This window comes from Prunus mume, linkage group LG8 (genome assembly GCF_029339155.1).
Source record: "Prunus mume cultivar Tortuosa linkage group LG8, ASM2933915v1, whole genome shotgun sequence".
NCBI lineage: Eukaryota > Viridiplantae > Streptophyta > Magnoliopsida > Rosales > Rosaceae > Prunus > Prunus mume.
The window spans coordinates 2,729,159-2,748,638 of record NC_142705.1 but is presented as its reverse complement, the minus strand read 5'-3'; the positions used below and the strand labels follow the sequence as shown (position 1 = coordinate 2,748,638).

General features: G+C 37.0%; 2 protein-coding genes, 1 long non-coding RNA gene and 2 pseudogenes across 3 annotated transcripts; 3 read left to right on the top strand and 2 right to left on the bottom strand.

Moving 5' to 3' along the window:
- Positions 1-2,094: 2,094 nt before the first annotated feature.
- LOC148914510 (pentatricopeptide repeat-containing protein At4g32430, mitochondrial pseudogene) lies at positions 2,095-2,832 on the top strand (annotated as a pseudogene).
- A 1,501-nt stretch (positions 2,833-4,333) lies between these two features.
- LOC148914509 (glyoxylase I 4-like) lies at positions 4,334-5,526 on the bottom strand. Its single transcript, XM_089042666.1, has 4 exons — positions 5,494-5,526; positions 5,261-5,409; positions 5,016-5,122; positions 4,334-4,854 (listed from the first exon to the last, which is right to left on the bottom strand). Exons 1-4 carry the CDS (start codon positions 5,524-5,526, stop codon positions 4,559-4,561), a joined length of 585 nt encoding a protein of 194 aa, XP_088898792.1. The 3' UTR covers positions 4,334-4,558.
- Positions 5,527-6,846: 1,320 nt separating this feature from the next.
- LOC148914508 (pentatricopeptide repeat-containing protein At4g32430, mitochondrial pseudogene) lies at positions 6,847-8,672 on the top strand (annotated as a pseudogene).
- Positions 8,673-12,876: 4,204 nt separating this feature from the next.
- LOC148914507 (uncharacterized) lies at positions 12,877-14,677 on the top strand. Its single transcript, XR_016122634.1, has 2 exons — positions 12,877-12,931; positions 13,735-14,677. It is a non-coding gene; the product is annotated as an uncharacterized LOC148914507 (long non-coding RNA).
- A 1,164-nt stretch (positions 14,678-15,841) lies between these two features.
- Positions 15,842-19,095, bottom strand: LOC148914506 (chaperonin CPN60-1, mitochondrial-like). The gene is made up of 6 exons (XM_089042620.1): positions 18,969-19,095; positions 18,473-18,517; positions 18,135-18,242; positions 16,483-16,587; positions 16,282-16,368; positions 15,842-16,110 (listed from the first exon to the last, which is right to left on the bottom strand). Exons 1-6 carry the CDS (start codon positions 19,062-19,064, stop codon positions 16,105-16,107), a joined length of 447 nt encoding a protein of 148 aa, XP_088898746.1. The 5' UTR covers positions 19,065-19,095; the 3' UTR covers positions 15,842-16,104.
- Positions 19,096-19,480: the final 385 nt, after the last annotated feature.

Here is a 19,480-nt window from a genome sequence, read left to right as displayed (position 1 = left end):
CTTATCCACTTTGTATCAAACTCAGGTTCAGTATTGTCCAAGCCATAGTAAGCTAGATTAAACATCTGTAGAAAACTATGCTCATGTAAGATTTTGTACAGGCTCAATAAATCAAATATTAAGGACACAAAATAATAAAAACCGAAGGCTTTTAACTTGTGTCTTCACCGCATTTAAGTACAAGAGGATCATTGTCACAGCAGCAATGAAAATGTTAGGCGCCGGCGGATTGTGATGGACATCTACTCCCATATTTCTTGTAGAATCTGAGCAACTGTTGATTATAAAAGGAGAAAAGCATGTAATCTGATTCACATATTTTTTTCTTTACATTTTTTATTCTATATAGTCATGTGTGACCAAAACCATCATTTGCAATATATCTGTGATTGATATTGGAAAATCAACATATCTCTTTGTTTTCACATCATAATATTATGTTCCCTGCAACTGCAAGAGAATCACCACTTAACGTAAATTTGTCCTGAAGAACAGCTGCTGCAATATATTCAGGCTAGAAACCTTTGTGAATATAGGAACCAAATGAAAAAGATACCGCACAAATTTTGCCTTACCTTCATAATGACCAGATGATGACCTAGAAGGTTTACACCCCATGCCAATGTGCTGGTACAAACCAATATCTATAATCTAATACATATGCCTGATCAGTATATAGATTACGAAAATGATCTTTTTGTATGCTGAGAAAGGGGACTGGGAAATGGTAGCAAAAGTTAGGAAAGGGATGAGAGATAAAGGAGTGAGAAAGGAAGTGGGATATAGTTGGGTGGATAATGGTGATGCTGATGGTTCCTTGTATCTGCATTGGTTTTCATCAGGTGATACATCCCACCCACAGTCTGGGGAGATATGTAGAATGGCAAAATGTCTAGGATTAGAGATGAAAATTTTGAGAGAGAACATGTGGGAGGCAAAAACACTGAAAATGGACTCCTTCTCAAGGCCCTCACTTTGAAGGCTTGAATCTGTACATGTCAAACTTCAAAAGTAACTCATAATGGTTAAGAACTTCTGTAGCCAAATTTCAAAAAAAAAAAAAAAAAAAAAAAAAGGAAATTCATCTTGAGGCAACATACAAATGAAGTTTTGATGTGAACGATAACAAAAGGTCATGTATGGGTTCCCTTTGTCCATCACCGCCTATAATCTTCTTGTTTAACGTCTATAATAAAAAGGAAAAAGAAAGGTTGCATATACAAAAGGGTCATATAATTGAGTGAAAATTAACCATCAAGATCTGGTGAGTCATGGAAACAACCAGAAGACAAAGCAATAATGGAGCAAAATGCAAGTTCACTATAGCCGTCCGGCTATACTATTTAAATATATTATTTTGACGGTATAGCCGTGCGGCGATATCCTCTGAATGTATTCGAATATTTTAGTATATAGCGGCGGTTATACTATTTAAATGTATTATTTTGACGGTATAGCCGTCCGGCTATATTCGAATATTTTAGGGTATAGCCAGGCGGCTACACTATTTAAATGTGGTATTTTGACCGTATAGCCGACCGGCTATACGCTGTGAATGTATTCGAATATTTTAAGGTACTATACGCGGCACTCGCACCCACAGCCATTTTGCTTCTCCATAAGCGCTTCCAAGCTTCAAAGACTCAGTCTTGAGCCTCTCTCTCTCCCTCTCAACTCAAGCTTCGATTTTTTTTTCTTTCATTTCGGCTGCTCCGTTGATTGGATTGGATTGGACTCTCTCTACGAAAGCCATCAAATGTCATTCAGCTATTGAAATCTCCACTAAGATAACAACTCTGATGCTATAAGGGAGTTAGGCGGGTCCTAGGCGGCCCGGGCGGATCTAGGCGGGTCCTAGGCGGCCTGGGTGGGTCTAGGCGGCCTGGGCTAGTCTAGGCGGCGCCTAGGCGGCCTGGGCGGGTTGAGGCGGGCTCTGGTGTGTCTAGGCGGCGCCTAGGTTTCCTGGGCGGGTCTGGCCGCCTTTCCAAATGAAGACAGGCGAAGTTTGCACTCGCAGAGAATGTGGTCGCGAGTGAAATGAAGAGACAGAGAAACGAACACGATGAAGTTACCGTTACCCTTAGAGCCCTTGACATGTTCTGTAAGCAACTTGAACTGCATTTGTCTGATAACATCGATGAAAAATACCGTTACCCTTGCTATCAAGGCCTGTCAAGGGGACCCCAAACCCGCATGCCAAATTCACGGGTTTGCAGTTTCTTCTGGTTTGCTTCGTATACTACGGTTTCAAATTCTTTGATGAGCGTGTACACCAAAGCTGGCCAGTTTGATGGTCCCTTACTTATCTTCGAGACTGTGCTATACTGATATAGTTTCTTAGAATACTATTCTTTCGGGGTTTCGAACAAGTGAGGGTGCATTGAATTTTGCTCTTAGGATGAATTTTAATGGAGTTGTTTTTTATCCAGTGACTTATACTACGATTCTTGCTTTTTGTGCGGATCATGAAGATTTTCTATTTGGATTACAACTGCATTCTCTTATATTTAAGTCTGGTTTAGATGGTAGAGGCGGTTAGTAGAAGCTAGGAATGTGTTTGATGAAATGGCGAATGAGGATCTGGTTTCATGGAATGCAATACTATCAGGTTACTCTCAGGAGGGAAATCATGAGCTTGAGGCGATTTTTGTCTTTATTGAGATGGTGGGAGAAGTGATGGGGTTAGATCATGTCTCATTTACTAGTGCAGTTTCAGCTTGCGGTCATGAAATGAATTTAGAACTTGGGAAACAGATACATGGCTTGACAATTAAATCAGGATATGGAAATCATGTTTCAGTTTGTAATGTAGCCGACATATTCAAAGTGTGAGGTTACTGAAGATGCAAAATTAGTCTTTCAATGCATGAATGATCCCATCTCTCTATTTAATGAGATGAGATTGGATGGAATATATCCAAATGATGTTACATTTAAGGAGATGAGATTGGATGGAGTATATCCAAAAATATAGCCGCCCGTCTATACCTTTAAAATATTGTGTATAGCCGGTCGGCTATACCTTCAAAATAATATACTTAAATAGTATAGCCGCCCGGCTGTATGTAACTTGCATTTTGCTGTATTATTGCTTTGTCTTCAGGTTGTTTCCATGACTCACCAGTCAGGCTCCCATATCCAAAGGACATTTGCGGGCTAAAAGCTAAACAAACAGACCTTTCAGTGAGAGGGTCCTGAAGCAAGGGGAGCCCTAAGTCTCATTCTCATACATTCATGAACAGTGTGTGTGATGTGTGAGTGAGGACCTGAGGACCTGAGATTTGAAATTTTGGTGAATGTGGATTTCTTAAATAATCCAAACCATCCATATTACCACTCAAAGCAACTCAAAAATAATTGCTACAACAACATTTCAAGCAGAAGGGAATTTAAGTAGATAGAAATAGGTTAGGCTAGCAGAAAGAGACAGAAAAAAACTGCATGATTGTGAGGTTTTAGAGGAATAAATAATCCAATTCAATCCCAATTACCAAACACGACGTAAAAGAAAACGATTGAATAGTGCGTATTCAATAGGATACTAAATTGAAGTGAGAGTCAGAGTAGGTGATGAATAAAGTCAATGAAACAGTTAAGAGAAGGTAAGAAATTAATGTTGGATGCAAAGAACATGTTTCATATGACTAATGTGGGGAATTATTTCATTCCCTTAAAGAGGAAGAAGAAAAAGAAACCTGAGGTGTAGTTAGTTAGCATCCACACTTGGGAATTACTTTACTGTTTTTGAGAAACAATTGAAAACTTGTTGTCTCCTTTACCTTTGTATGTTATTGAAGATTCTCTTGTCAGTTAGATGTCACTCATCAAGTCATCATGGTGCCCAGTTCTTTCTTCTAATCAATGCATGCTAGGCATTCATCCATGGTAAAAATTAAAATTATATTCTACTAATTACACAATTTATGTGTTGTTTTTCTTCCTATAATTTTCTATGCATCAAATCAGTGCTTGTATTGTATTTCATTTTGTTGCTGTCATGCAAGCATTTATGTTTTAGAAAGAGTGGCTGAAGAGCTTGAACCAAGTCATGAGCCATTCTATTCTACTGCAATAGTTTGAGCTCATCTGCCCCTTTAAGTTCAAAATATATAGCTGGAACATGCGCCATTGCCATCAATTTTTGTCTTTCTTCTCCTTCTTGACTTCATGGGGAAATTGCAGAAATGGGTGCTCCTTGCAGCCCAAAACCGAACAGCATGGCTATGAGATGATGAGATGCACTTGCTCTATGGTTTGGACTGAAGGGAGCTCCCAGTTCTTCTGTTTTCATTTAAGCAGATGTCCTCATCATCCTGTGATGTGGTGGGTAAGTTTCATTTTACTGCCAGCTTATATATTATATATCTGTTTATGCCTCATGTTTTTGGTTTCCCTTGCTCTTATATGTAAGATCATTTTCATATTTGGTTACTCAATCAAGACAGCTAGAAAAGTTAAAACACACAAGATTTCAGGCTATCAACTAAAAATTAAAAACTAGATAAGTTTTCAAGTTGGTTAATCAAATTTTCACATGTACTGATCCGCACCTTACAATTTATGAACAAGGAAGGTAATCTTCCTTGATGTGTATAGAAGGGAGGCATGCCATCTGCTGCTGCTGCTGTTGTTGTTTCGAGGCATTGCAATTGACACGTGTGCAGGGCCTGACTGGCTCTCCCGCGAGGGGTATTACAGGAAGGTTGTCACAATTACAGATCTCAATCATAGTGGCATCAGGGTCATGGAAGAAAAGCTGATCAACGTAGATTCCACCCTCCTCCACCCTGCGCTTCACGTACTCTATCTCCATCTCCTTCAAATTTTTCTCCACTGTGACCATGCTCTCACACTAAAAACAATTCAAATGTATTTCTAGTCATTTTCACATCACAAATATACTGTACACACATAGAAGATATATATATATATATATATATATACATAAATTCTCCTATGCGGACGTTATATATATAAGCATACAAAAAATGAATAAAAGAGCTAGAGAGAGAACTGGAAAGAAATGTGGTTATCCTTGGGGTTAATCTGGGCGATCTTCTTGGGCATTTTATCAGGGTCTTCAGATTGGAGACGATGTATGCCAATGCCACAATTGAATAGCCTATGATTCAAATGTCACAGAATTAACCAAAAACCAAATTAATACTCTATATTTATAATGTTTCAAAAACAGAGTAAACCAATTCAATAAAAATGAAGGGTGGTTGTTGTTGGTTTTCCAAGTTTTTAAGAATTATGCCATGCACCATTAAAGTTGAAGGAGCCAGGCCTCCTAATTGGAAAGAACCCAAGAACACTCTGGTAGAAATCAAGGGATTTCTCAACTGATCTGCACACCAATGAGATGTGATTCAAGGACTTCAACTTCAGGCATGCTGTATTTCTCAACTTGGAAAATATTACGTGCAATAAGCAAATAGAGAGAACATATTCGAGTTTAAAATAAGCACGTTACGTTGGTGACTCCATTACTCGTTTCTTCTGCTGACACGTTGGTGACTCCATTGCAGTTGTAGAGACGAGGAAACTTCTTATTAGCTGCAAAGTAATTGGTACATTTTTCTTCTTCTTTTCTTCCTCTCTTTATTTTGCATGTAATTTTACACAAAGCCAGGTCAGACCAAATGTTGGCGAGAGTAAATACACACCCCCTAATTGAAAGGGAAGATTAATATCCTTATTCACAGGTCAAACTAGTTTTAAGAAGGAAGAATCTAGAGCGACTGATAGACGAGCTCATCTATGATTAAGTATCGCGAGAGAATACAAGGCAGAGATCAAGTCATGGCGGGTCTTCCGTTGTCTTCATTTGGAAACAAAAAAGGACACGACCCTTAGTTAAGAAGTTCTGTAGCCAAATTTCCAAAAAAAAAAAAAAAAAAAGGAAATTCATCTTGAGTCAACGTACAAATGAAGTTTTGATGTGAACGATAACAAAGGGTCATGTATGGGTTCCCTTTGCCCGTCACCACCTATAATCTTCTTGTTTAACGTTTATAATAAAAAGGAAAAAGAAAGGTTGCATATACAAAAGGGTCATATAAATGAGTGAAAATTAACCATCAAGATCTGGTGAGTCATGGAAACAACCAGAAGACAAAGCAATAATAGAGCAAAATGCAAGTTCACTATAGCCGTGCGGCTATACTATTTAAATATATTATTTTGCGGTATAGCCGCGGCGATACCCTTTAAATGTATTATTTTTTCGGTATAGTCGTGCGGCTATACTCTGTGAATGTCAGGTATAGCCGCGCGGCTATACTATTTAAACGTAGCATTTTAACGGTATAGCCGTTCGGCTATACACTGTGAATGTATTCGAATATTTTAAGGTGTAGCCGACACCCACAGCCATTTTGCTTCTCCATAAGCGATTCCAAGCTTCAAAGACTCGGTCTTGAGCCTCTCTCTCTCCCTCTCAACTCAAGCTTCGATTTTTTTCTTTCATTTCGGCTGCTCCGTTGATTGGATTGGATTGGACTCTCTCTACGAAAGCCATCAAATGTCATTCGGCTAATGAAATCTCCACTAAGATAACAACTCTGATGCTATAAGGGAGTTAGGCGGCCTGGGCGGATCAAGGCAGCTCCTAGGCTGCCTGGGCGGATCAAGGCGGCTCCTAGGCGGCCTGGGCGGATCTAGGCGGCTCCTAGGCGGCCTGGGTGGGTCTAGGCGGCGCCTAGGCGGCCTGGGCGGGTCGAGGCTGCTCTGGTGGGTCTAGGCGGCGCCTAGGTTTCCTGGGCCAGGTCTGGCCGCCTCCATTTTGTTCCAAATGAAGACAGGCGAAGTTTGCACTCGCAGTAGATGTAGTGCGTGAGTGAAATGAAGAGACAGAGAAGCGAACACGATGAAGTTACCGTTACCCTTAGAGCCCTTGACATGTTCTGTAAGCAACTTCAACTGCATTTGTCTGACAACATCGATGAAAATACCGTTACCCTTGCTATCAAGGCCTGTCAAGGGGACCCCAAACCCGCATGCCAAATTCACGGGTTTGCAGTTTCTTCTGGGTTTGCTTCGTATACTACGGTTTCAAATTCTTTGATGAGCGTGTACACCAAAGCTGGCCAGTTTGATGGTCCCTTACTTATCTTTGAGACTGTGCTATACTGATATAGTTTCTTAGAATACTATTCTTTTGGGGTTTCGAACAAGTGAGGTGCATTGAATTTTGCTCTTAGGATGAATTTTAATGGAGTTGTTTTGATCCAGTGACTTATACTACGATTCTTGCTTTTGTGCGGATCATGAATATTTTCTATTTGGATTACAACTGCATTCTCTTATATTTAAGTCTGGTTTAGATGGTGAAGTTTTTTTATAAGTATGTATTCGAGGTAGAGGCGGTTAGTAGAAGCCAGGAATGTGTTTGATGAAATGGCGAATGAGGATCTGGTTTCATGGAATGCAATACTATCAGGTTACTCTCAAGAGGGAAATCATGGGCTTGAGGCGATTTTTGTCTTTATTGAGATGGTGGGAGAAGTGATGGGGTTAGATCATGTCTCATTTACTAGTGCAGTTTCAGCTTGCGGTCATGAAATGAATTTAGAACTTGGGAAACAGATACATGGCTTGACAATTAAATCAGGATATGGAAATCATGTTTCAGTTTGTAATGTATTGATCTCGACATATTCAAAGTGTGAGGTTACTGAGCAAAATTAGTCTTTCAATCCATGAATGATCGCAACGTAGTGTCTTGGCTAACTATGATTTCAATAGACGAAGACGATGTCATCTCTCTATTTAATGAGATGAGATTGGATGGTGTATATCCAAATGATGTTACATTTGTTGGACTAATCCATGCTATATCAATTAGGAAGTTGGTGGAGGAAGGCGAATGATTCATGGGGTTTTGCATAAAGACTGGCTTTTATCAAAGCATAATGTTTGCAGCAGCTTGATCACCATGTATGCTAAGTTTGAGTCCATGCATGACTCCATCAAAGTTTTTGAGGAGTTAAACTGCAGAGAAATCATATCATGGAGTGCTTTGATTTCAGGGTATGCTCAGAAAGGGCTGTGTCAAGATGCACTAAAAACTTGGTAGCAACCATGGAGTCGAAGCCAAACAATTACACATTTGGTAGTGTCTTGAGTGCAATTGGTGATGCTCAGGATATTTCTCTGAAATACGGCCAATTATGCCACTCTTCCTTGATCAAACTTGGATTAGTGACTGGCCCAATTATTGCAGGTGCTCTTATTGATATGTATGCAAAGCAAGGAAGCAGTTTGTATTTTTCACATATGACATTCATAAAATATTTAAACGTAGAAGTGCATTTGCTGCAAAATAACTATGTTGAAAATGTTATCTGGCAAGTTTTGTATGCCTACTTGGTACTTTTTTACAGTCCACGTGTTCTGTTGTTTTTGTTGAATATTCATAGATTTTTGCTTGTACCTTGTCACTCAAACAACGGATAAGGAGTATAATGGAAGGCAACCGTCGGATGGGAATGATAGATTAGTGTCACTGGTCCTTTTCTTTTCCTTTTAACTTTCTTAAGGTATATAGAGTTTGACCCAAAGTATAAGTTTCACTGATTGTGGCTTGTTTTTTTTAAATTTTGTAGGTTATCATTGATTCTTCAACATGTTCAATAGCTGATTTTGCTTGTGAAGTGGAAATTACCTAGTAGGTCTTTCATCCTCCTCCTTTCCTTCTTAATTTTCTAGTATGCAGAATGTCATTTGTAAACTCCACTACCATGCTTCCTCCTTTTAAAGAAAAAAATTATTATTTATGTAGGTGTGAACCACTTCCAGATGGACGTTTCTATTTAGAGGATAGATACTGGTGCCTTTTGTTTGAAATGGTTGGAAATGAAAGACTAGTTTTATTAGTTAAACCTTTTTCCGCTGAAATGTCTGTCATATTCAGATTTCATCTTTAGGAAGCTTCTACTTGGAACATTTGGGGAGGATCTTTATCTCTAGATCAACATATCTTATTTACTTGTGACAATTTGTCTTTATTCAAGCATGTATGTTGCCTCAATGATTGCCGGTATTAATGTATGATTGGATGCAGCTTGCTTCTTTATCAAACGAGCATCCTCCTGAAGGTTGGATCTCCTATGCTTGCGAGATACAAGAAAGGTATTGCACTTTTTTCCCCTCTTGACATTGGGAATTTCATGTGTACGTGGGTATGGAATATGTAAGAATGAGATGCTTCTTCTCATCTAACACATTGTTTGAAATCTCATTTAGAATAGTTCGTATATATATCAATGCCATATGACCTCTGATAACACTTCAATTTATTTCAAAACTTTTCTCTTCGTTGTCTCATTAGACTGTTTTGTATCCAATTTTTCATATACCGAGAATATATTGATGTATCTCAAAGCAAAAGAGCATGGTTGTCAAGTGTAATGAGAAAAATATTGTCATTGGGTTCAGTTTATAATTACGATTGAGATATTTTAGAAAGAAAATTCTTATTCAAGCAATTTTATGCTATGAAATTCAACATTCTTTGATCCACAAAATATTGGTGGATCCTTATTATAGTTTTTGTATTTATGGGTTTAACCAATATTATTTCTCATAAATAAAATAGATTTTTGATTCTTGCGCAATGGGCTAATTACTAGAAATCATTAGAATGGTAGGTATCGGAAAGAATTTAAATTATCACAGGACCCGTCCGAATTTCCCAGAACCGAGGCGAACCTGCGGAGACCCGGCATCACATCCAAGCCGGTTCACTTTAAATCTATGTCCTCGTTTACGAGAGAGACTAAGGGCCGAGACTTTCTGCGAAAATTCGTAGTCTCCTATAAATTGAACATTTCAAAATTCCACCGCATAAACGCATTTTATAACCCAACCGCAGCATGCACAATAAAATCTCATGCAATTTACATAAATGGCCTTCGGCCTTCAAATGCTTCTAGCAGAACTGCCCACAATGCTTTTAAAATAGGGAAATGACCTCCACTACCACCCATTTGCTAATATTAACTAAAAATACCACCCCTTCCCAATTTTTGTAAAACTATAACCTATAAATATAAAATTATTGTCCTCCTATTGCTGATTTATCACAAGTTCATAAATTTTGGTCTCTCTCTTAGCTCACTCACTCTCTCTCTCTCTCTGGCATAACTCTCTTCTCTTTGGTATATGTCTATCGAGCTCTCTGTCTATCTTGGCTCTCTCTCTCTGTGCACAACTCATGTCTCTCGTCTTTGCTCTCTCTTATCTGCTCCCCTTGAGATCTTCGCCGCCTACCACACATCCACCGGAAAGGCCCAGCTTTCACATCGGCTTCGCTTCTTCTCACTTGGACTCACCGACCCAGACGCTAACTCGCCCAATAGCTCGCTGGCGTTGCAGGTCGCTCACTTTAGCGCCGAAGGATGAAGAAGGCATTGGGTCTCAAATCGCCGGTTCGGGCTCCAAGAAGAGTCTTGGGTCCGGTGGGTGCCGGTCGGGACCTGGAAAGCCCAAGCGAGTTATGACGGTGGGTGGCTGATGAGGATCCAAATGGGGATTTCGCTATGGACTCTAGAGTCAGGAGAGCTCTGCTTGGGATTTCTGCTGCTCAGGTGAGCTCAATTTCTGTGCCTTCTTATTTGTGATCTTGGTTGATCTGGTTTGATGGGTTTGATTTTGTTTGGTGGGTAATGCTTGATTTTTATCATAGTGATAATTGTGATGATGGGATGGATATGGAGCTTAATTTTGCTACTGGTTTGGCCAATTTTGGATTTTGGTTTTTCTTACTTTAAAACAAAAATTGTTTCTTCACTAAGTGTAGTTCAATATGATAAAACTGACAATGCAAAATATTTCACGAATGTTTAATTTCATAATGGGTAATTTCAAACTTTTGTGAATGGTCGTCTGCATTGGAATTGTAATTAATCAAGCCTTGTGTTTGATGTACTCATTACAGGTAGGAAGCTTTTTTGTTTATTTTAAATTTCGGGTATCCATCCCATTTATGAACTTCTGCCAGAAGTAATTAGGTTAATGAATCTAAACTTCATGCCTTTGAATATTCATCCCGTAAAATCTATGTACTTTTGTTGCAGAAGGCTTGATAGTAAATAGAAAATCTATTTGCCAGGGGTTTTCTGGCTTGCTAAAAATGTGTGAGAAATGATGAATCTATCTTATTGCACCTTATTTGTTATTTAACATCATTTTGATTCTAGTTTGTAATTTTTGTTTTTTTGCTTTTGTTTTCAGTTTTATGATGGTGAAACAGTTTACATTTTAGGATTACTTGAAAAATCCAGAATGCGTTATGTCAAAGCAAGCTTTAAACTATACTTCATAGAGAAATGTTCTCTTGCCAGACAATCTGGCAGCGTAAAATGCTTACGTTGCAAGACTCTGAATTTAGGCCATTTATTATGTTGGTTCTTGTCTTAGTGTGTTATCTAAATTCACAATCTAGCAACATAAGCATCATTAGAGTAGTTTAGAATATTACTTTTGTCAGAGAAAAAAAACATGGCCTTTCATTGGCCAACTGGTCCCATAATGAGAGTTTGTGTCATAGAAGAGCTGGTTTAAATACCAAATAATACATGTTTTGTTTTTTTGTTTTGTTTTTGGTATTGGATTTGTTTCATTTTCTTTTATTTGAAAAAATGAAAATTAAGCAACCTTTAAACCAGTATTCTGTTTTGGTCAACCAAGGAATTAGAATTGTCAACTTCTCTTCTTTCCTGTATCCTGAAGTTTCAAAAGAAATACTCTGTTACTACATTGGTATTATTAAGCACCAACATCTCATGTAGCTTAAACTCTATGTGCTTGCTTTGTTTAGGAGCGTTATTATCTTGCTTTGAGGCTTTAATTCTTGTCACTTACAGGATTTATATGTACCTACTTTGCAGGAAAATCACTTGTTGGAATGGCAGAGGTTGAAGCACCATACAAGAAATGTTCCAGGCACCTCATATTCAAGTGAGTCAGATTATATCTTACAGTCATGATGAAAAATGATTTCTGTTGGTGAAACTTCTTTTATTTAAATGGTATGTTACATCTTAGAAGAGGTAATCAATACCCTTGAGTGAGGCATATGACGCATCATTACTACGTTAAATATGCATTCCTAATATGAAATACATGAGATCCAGATAGCTACATAGTTTTTGGTGAGTAACAAAGATGAAAATGGTGTCAGTTGGAGTTTGCTAAATCTTTTAAGTGCCATTCTTTAAAGAGTAGCATGGTGAAAAATGGCTTCGGGACCAAATTATTCGATCTTTGGTTTAAAGTAGTGAATTTCTGCACTAGTAGCATTCAACTCCATACAACTTTAGCTGCATAAATTGTTATTGGGTTGAAAGGAAGTTTTGTTTATCTATTTTGTATCTGGAAGAACAAAAAAAAAAAAAAAAAAAAAAAAATTCTCTCTACCTTCTTCAGATATATTAATGCTAATTCTTTTCTTTGTTTTTTCTTGGCAGGTGATGAAAACTTCTTCCAGCTGAGTAAAATATTTTTGACTTGCCATGTGTGTATGAACTCTACAAAGCAGAATGGGAAACTACTTTTGAAAAGGTGAACTTCTCAAGCTTTTTCCTGAACAATGTGTGCATTTACTTTTTTTGTATCATACATTGAGTAACTTCGGTTTAAATAATAGTATTTCACCTGGAGGTGATGATTATTTTAGGCCATGAGCTTGCATTGAAATCTTGACTGAAAGAATACTTATTGTTCTTGACTGCTATCTGCATCTCAACTACAAACCAGATTATTTTTAATTTGGTTCACCAGTTTTTTGATGCCTTCACTGTATCTAGCTCTGGAATTATAGTGTTTTCATTTAAGTTATGTTTTTCCTTGCGTTGCAATGTGATCTCATGCCTCTGTACAAGAACGGAGAAGCATTTCCTGGACATGACATGCTATTAAAAATTGGGTAAGACGTGCGTTGATACTAATAACTTGCTATATGCATGTGTAGAAACATAGTCTATTGATCTCCTATGGTCCTTGTTGTCTTGTCAAATGGGAGTGTTATGAACCTCAAGAGTGTCACTAGTTTTGGATTTTGACTAAGAAAATATTGAGTGTTATATAAAATGACTACTTTGGATTTTACGTGGTTAGTTTTAGGTACTAGAGGAGTGGGATAGGCTGTTTGGATTTTACGTTCTGGTCTTGCTCTGAGAGGAGAGAGGGGGAAGGGGAGAAGGAGAGTGAGATTGGAAGTCTTATGTGACTAGTAAATTGGAAGTCTCGGACTCTTGTTAAGTTTGTGCATTTTCAGAATGAAGAATAATATTGAATTCTAGGACACCTATGCTACTGTAGATCATAATAGAAGCTTTCTGCTCATGTTCCAGTCAGGAAACAGAAGTGCAGTATCCAAGATTGTGCTTGATTCGTGAAATTGTTATTAATATTGATTTATGACATTGGTGATTGAGTTGGAGATTTCCAAATTGGACAATTCTTATTGCTTTGCTAATATGGTTCCAATATTCTTTGTTTTGGCAAAAATCGTCCTACTTATTGTACATTATTTGTTCTTTTAGACTTGATACGAATAAGTTTAGTTTCATCATATGCTCCTGGCTTGCTTGTTCTAACTGTGGGCACACATAAGGTGGAAAACTTTACGTAAGGCTTCACTGATGTCATTCAATAGTGACCTGTTTTATATAATTTGTTTCTCTGCTTTATAACTACATTTGATATTTGGGGTTATATTGCATGCAGGCAAGCAACCCTAACAAGGTACGAAGTGAATATAAATCATTCTCAGGGTAAAGTGCTGCCTAGTGTAAGAGTTTCATATCCAGGTCTTCTACTTAAACCTGACGAACCAAATTTGGTATGAACTACATCTTTGAATCCCTGATTGCATCTTTGAGGCCAAAGCAGAAAAAATGCTAAACTACATACAGTTTAAAATAATAATAATAATAAAAAGTCGAGGCTTTATGAATTAGTTTACTATTCTTTTTATTTATTTATTTAATTTTATACTTTTATACTTTTTGTGAAGTCTTTTTCTCTTATTTTTTTTCAACGTTCCCCTAACTTGGCACAGATGCATGTATGCCCGTGTGTACTCAGAACACAAACTCCTTTATAACTCAAAAGAACGGTCACAAACGTTAGTTTTTAACTTGGAAAAATAAAATAAAATTGAAAGTTACTTTTGGGAAATGTTGAACTTTTATAATGAATATGGCTTCAGTGCAGAAGGCTTGATAGTAAATAGAAAATCTATATGCTGGGGTTTTCTGGCTAGCTGAAAATGTGTGAGAAATGATGAATCTATCTTATTGCAGCCTATTTAATATTTAATACCTTCATTAAAAAAAGGTTGTTGACAATGCTTTGACTATCTTGTAGATTATAATGGCAAAACCAGCAGGTGACCCTAGTAAGATAGATCAGCCTGCAGGGATGGATGAGGACTAATTTTGTGTGTATGACAATTGACTATCTTTGCTTGTATTGTTCTATGTGAGGGACCTTTTGTTCCATTTTAGTAACAATTTTGTTTAGGAGAAAAAGAAACATATTGTAAATGCCACTCTTCTGTTACGATGGACATGTGGTATGCCCTTGTTGGGTAGGTTTGGATTGAAATCATGGTCGAGTGCTTGAGCCATGTTTAGTGAGAAGCTTGAATGGATTTTCTTTTCTGTTGTATTTGGCCCTTGTCTTTTCAAGCATGCCAAAAATCATCCCGGTTTTGTAATATGTGGTTTGTGGCCAATTAATTTACTGTGAATCTTGCATTTTTATACCCAATATTTGACAGCTGCCTTCTTTTGAACGAAGATTCATTGAGGGAGAGAATTATTTTCCTTTTGAATATGAATCGATGTGCAACTCCAACTATCATTTCAAAAGTCAACATCAATTCATGCTAATATAATGGATAACAATTGTCGTGCCCATGAGATTTGAATTCAGGATTACTTTCAACGAAGTGGAGACTGTTATTAGACCAAATGGCCATTGACATACAATATAATAGCAATATTAGGCCAATATATGTACACTATAGAGGCAATATTAGAGCAATATAACCACAATATGATAGCAATAGTATTACAATTATCACCTATAAAACTATAATTATTGTCCACTTATTGCTGATTTTTCACATGTTCAGAAATTTTGTTCTCTCTTAGCTCACTCAGCTCAATCTCTCTGGCACATCTCTCTTTCTCTTTGGTATCTGTCTCTCTCTCTCTCTCTCTCTCTCTCTCTCTCTCTCTCTCTCTCTCTCTCTCTCTCTCTTTGCTCTCTTTCTCAGTAGCGTAGCTCTTTCTCTCTCTGCTCTCTCTCTCTAGCTTGTTCTGTCTCTTTCTCCCCCTATTCGCTCTCTTGCTCTCTGTCTCTTTATTCATACTTCCTTTTTTTTTTGTAAATTATTTTTTAAAATAATTTCTCACAATGTCTTATAGTGCAATTATGATGCACTGACTACCTGCTTTTTAAAGGCACGTTGTTTCTTTCTCCTCTTCTTCTTTTTGAATGAAGTATGGCCTAAACCGTAAACCCATTGATGAGCCGTAGTCAATATACATACAATATAATAACAATATTAGGCCAATATACATACATTAGAGAGGCAATATTATGGCAATATAATGGCACTACGACAGACAATAGCATCACAATATACATGCAATATGGTGGCAATATGCATACAATATGTATACAATACATAGGCAATATTAGTACAATACACAAGCAATAGGACATCAATATTAAGTCAATCTACATACAATACACACATCCATTACAGACTACAATTTAGACATGGAAAATAAATCGCCATTGAACCCTAACAATATTATCCTGCGAAGTAAAAATTATTTATTTCATAAAACTTGAAAATTCAATTGTTATTACATAGTCAACCAATCTTTGCTCTATCACATACATACTTCCTACCTATAATTATAAATAATGGAGAGCTCACAAATTCTACTAATTTGATCTTAACTTCAACAATTTGTTCTTCGTTGTATGAGTTAGCTCTCCCTTCTTGCACATTTTCCAAGTTGTTCTATTCTCCTCCCGTGTAGCAATATCAGCAACAGGTTATCTACAGATCTGAAATCATAACTGCAGATGATTCTCAATTAACAAAGAGGAAAACCATTTTCTTTTATAACTTTGGTTATGAAATATATAACAAAATGCAAAGACCTTTGCTTCTGAAAAGGAGCAAAAGTTTGTCAACCAATTCATAGTAAAAATGAAGAAACTAGTGAACCTAACCAGAGAAATGCTAACCTGCAAAACCAACTCCAATACTTTAACCACAACATTAATACTTGAGATTTTCTTCTCATGGATTATGATTAGAGGATTTTCCAATTCCTATAAGCACATACACAAGTTTGAAGATAATCAGCATCAAGCAAAAAGGGACTTGAGATGCTGCCCTCTAACAGTTTCAAGACATAGTTATCGCTGAGTCAAACTAAAACTTACACATTTCTGATTGTTCTGGTTGGTGATGAAATAAGGGGATATGTAACCCCTGTCTAGCTTCATTCCCTCAACAACCTCCAACTCATTGTCCAATGTTTCCCCATCCTGCAGAAATTAACATAGTGTGAAGCTTACATGTTTTGGGTATCATTTGGGAATAAAAAACTAAAATAAAATTATTTGCCCTCCAATGTATTTCTGTAAAAATTTCATAAGATCCACACATACCTCACTTTAAAACAACAATAAAAAGAAGTTGATATCATCCAGATTTCAGCCCTTGCACTACGGTAACTACACTAATATGCCTATGACAAAGCTGCTGACTAGAAACAAACATAGACAAACATATACAATCGTTATATTCATGAAACACAAACTGATATAGAAATAATGACTGAAACAACCCATGTGCAGATGCAGAGCGCAAATGAAATTGTGATTAAAGAATTGTACAATAATTGAAAATTTCATGAAACTCAAAACTCAAATCAGAGCTATACATCAAATCAAAGATAATTAAGACTTCAGTTAAGCATAAAAATAAACTGATGAACAAAGAGCAAACAATACTTGTTCTTCCATCATGGAACCAGATATGGACCCTATTGCCCAGCATAAGGTGTTTAAGTTGTTCCAATGCTCAAGGTGTGACAAATATTATCTCCCTCATGATCTACAAGATCAAAATGACACCAATAACAAAAAATAAGTATGAAAACATTCAAGAAAGAAAATAACAAATAATCCAATACGTTTTCTACTATTAAGAAAGAAGCATATCGTAGAAACTGAGTTTCTGGTAAGATTAAAATAAATTAAAAAGCTTCTGTAGATAGTATTTTCAAAAGGCTTCTGAACTTAATTTCTAACAAGAAAGTTGCCCAATACCATATCTAAACTCATACACAGAAAATCCATTTTTAAAACCAAACTAAAGAAGCATTACATGGCTAATGTGATTGTCCACGTGAATGAGCAAGAGTGACATGGACACAATGCTTAGAAAACCTACTGTCTCAAAATTTGTTGGGAAAAGATTTGAATGTTATTGATAGGAAAATGGTAAAGGTTCCAATGGTTAACTGAAAATCTCCCCAAAATTTCAAAACAAATTTAAGACACCTAACTAATTCAGACTTGTTGAGTCTCTTTCAATATGGAAGGTTTGCAAGTTCTGAGATAATAAATTGGTCTTTTCCCAGACAACCTTCTCGTTGATGGAAACTTAGAAAAGACTTACCTATCTACTACCAATTTCAAACCATACATCTTTATTCAACTACAAAGAGATTACAAAATAAATTACAGTCGGATAGACTAAAGAAAAATAGGGGGATTCAAGTAAAACTAAAGGAAGCATTCATACAAAGTAGAAAACAGAAAACTCAAAACAACAAAAATTTCAAAGATAAAAGTATCTAAATTACCGGCAGCCCCATCATATTTGCAGCTGCTGCGGGTTATCCAAATTATGATGCAACTCAAACACTTCAAAACCAAGGAATTCTAATATTCTAAGCAATCTTGCTCGAAGAAACAACCAATTCCAAGTCAAATTATCACTTCATTGTTCAAATGGGAAGAGAGAGAGAAAGAGCTAAATAGGGCCTTCGGGTGGGTGCTAGAGAGCACATCATAATTAATTATACCTTAAAAACTTCAGTGTCATCCATATATGAGATGTTTATTAGATATTCAAGACCCATCAGCAATGCGGCTATATTCTGTTGTGTGGTTTCAAGCACACGAATATGTGACTGCAAAAAGAAAAGGAGACAACTAATAACATCCTCATTGGAGGCTTAAAGATTAATCATAATTGCAAACTCTTTTATGGATAAGTAAACAATAATTATAGACAACACAATAGTAAAGCTTAAAGATTCTGTTACAACATAAACCAAACAGCAAAACTATCATATCCAAATACGGCTGGCGAAGGCAAGGCAATATGTCGACATATTTATCTGAAAGCTAACAAACTTGCCTTGTAAAATGAAGTGAGAAACAATGCCAAGTTCTGAATGAAGGCCTGAAGAAACAGCATCATATGAACCAGTTAAATACACACAATAGGAGAGCCTAAAATCATTAAATAGTGGCATAATCACTCAAATTAATATGTTGATATTAAACATTCGTGAAACATTTTGCATTATGAAATTAAACATTATGAAATTACCCATTATGAAATTACAAAAGTTTGAAATTACCCATTATGAAATTAAACATTCGTGAAACATTTTGCATTGTCAGTTTTATCAGATTGAACTACACTTAGTGAAGAAACAATTTTTGTTTTAAAGTAAGAAAAACCAAAATCCAAAATTGGCCAAACCAGTAGCAAAATTAAGCTCCATATCCATCCCATCATCACAATTATCACAGTGATAAAAATCAAACATTACCCACCAAACAAAATCAAACCCATCAAACCAGATCAACCAAGATCACAAATAAGAAAGCACAGAAATTGAGCTCACCTGAGCAGCAGAAATCCTAAGCAGAGCTCTCCTGACTCTAGAGTCCATAGCGTCAGAAATCCCCATTTGGATCCTCATTAGCTCACCCACCGTCATAACCCGCTTGGGCTTTCCGGGTCCCGACCGGACCCACGACTCCAAGACTCTTCTTGGAGCCCGAACCGCCTGATTTGAGACGCAATGCCTTCTTCATCCCGGGCGGCTACAAAAGTGAGCGATCTCGCAACGCCTGGCAGCCAAGTTTGTTGCGAGTTACGCGTCTTTAGTCGGTGAGTCCAAGTGAGAAGAAGGGAGACGATGTGAAAGCGTGGCCTTTCCGTGGATGTGTAGGCGGTGACGAAGATCTCAGTGGAAGCGAGTACAATATTATCGATTACATGACTTTGCAAAGCAAAAGAAGTGTGGTCGGTGGAGAGAACAAAATTTCTGAAAATGTGATATGGGTGCAATCAGTCAACAATAAAGATGTATTTATATGTGATAGTTTTAAAAATTTTGGGAAATGATGGTAT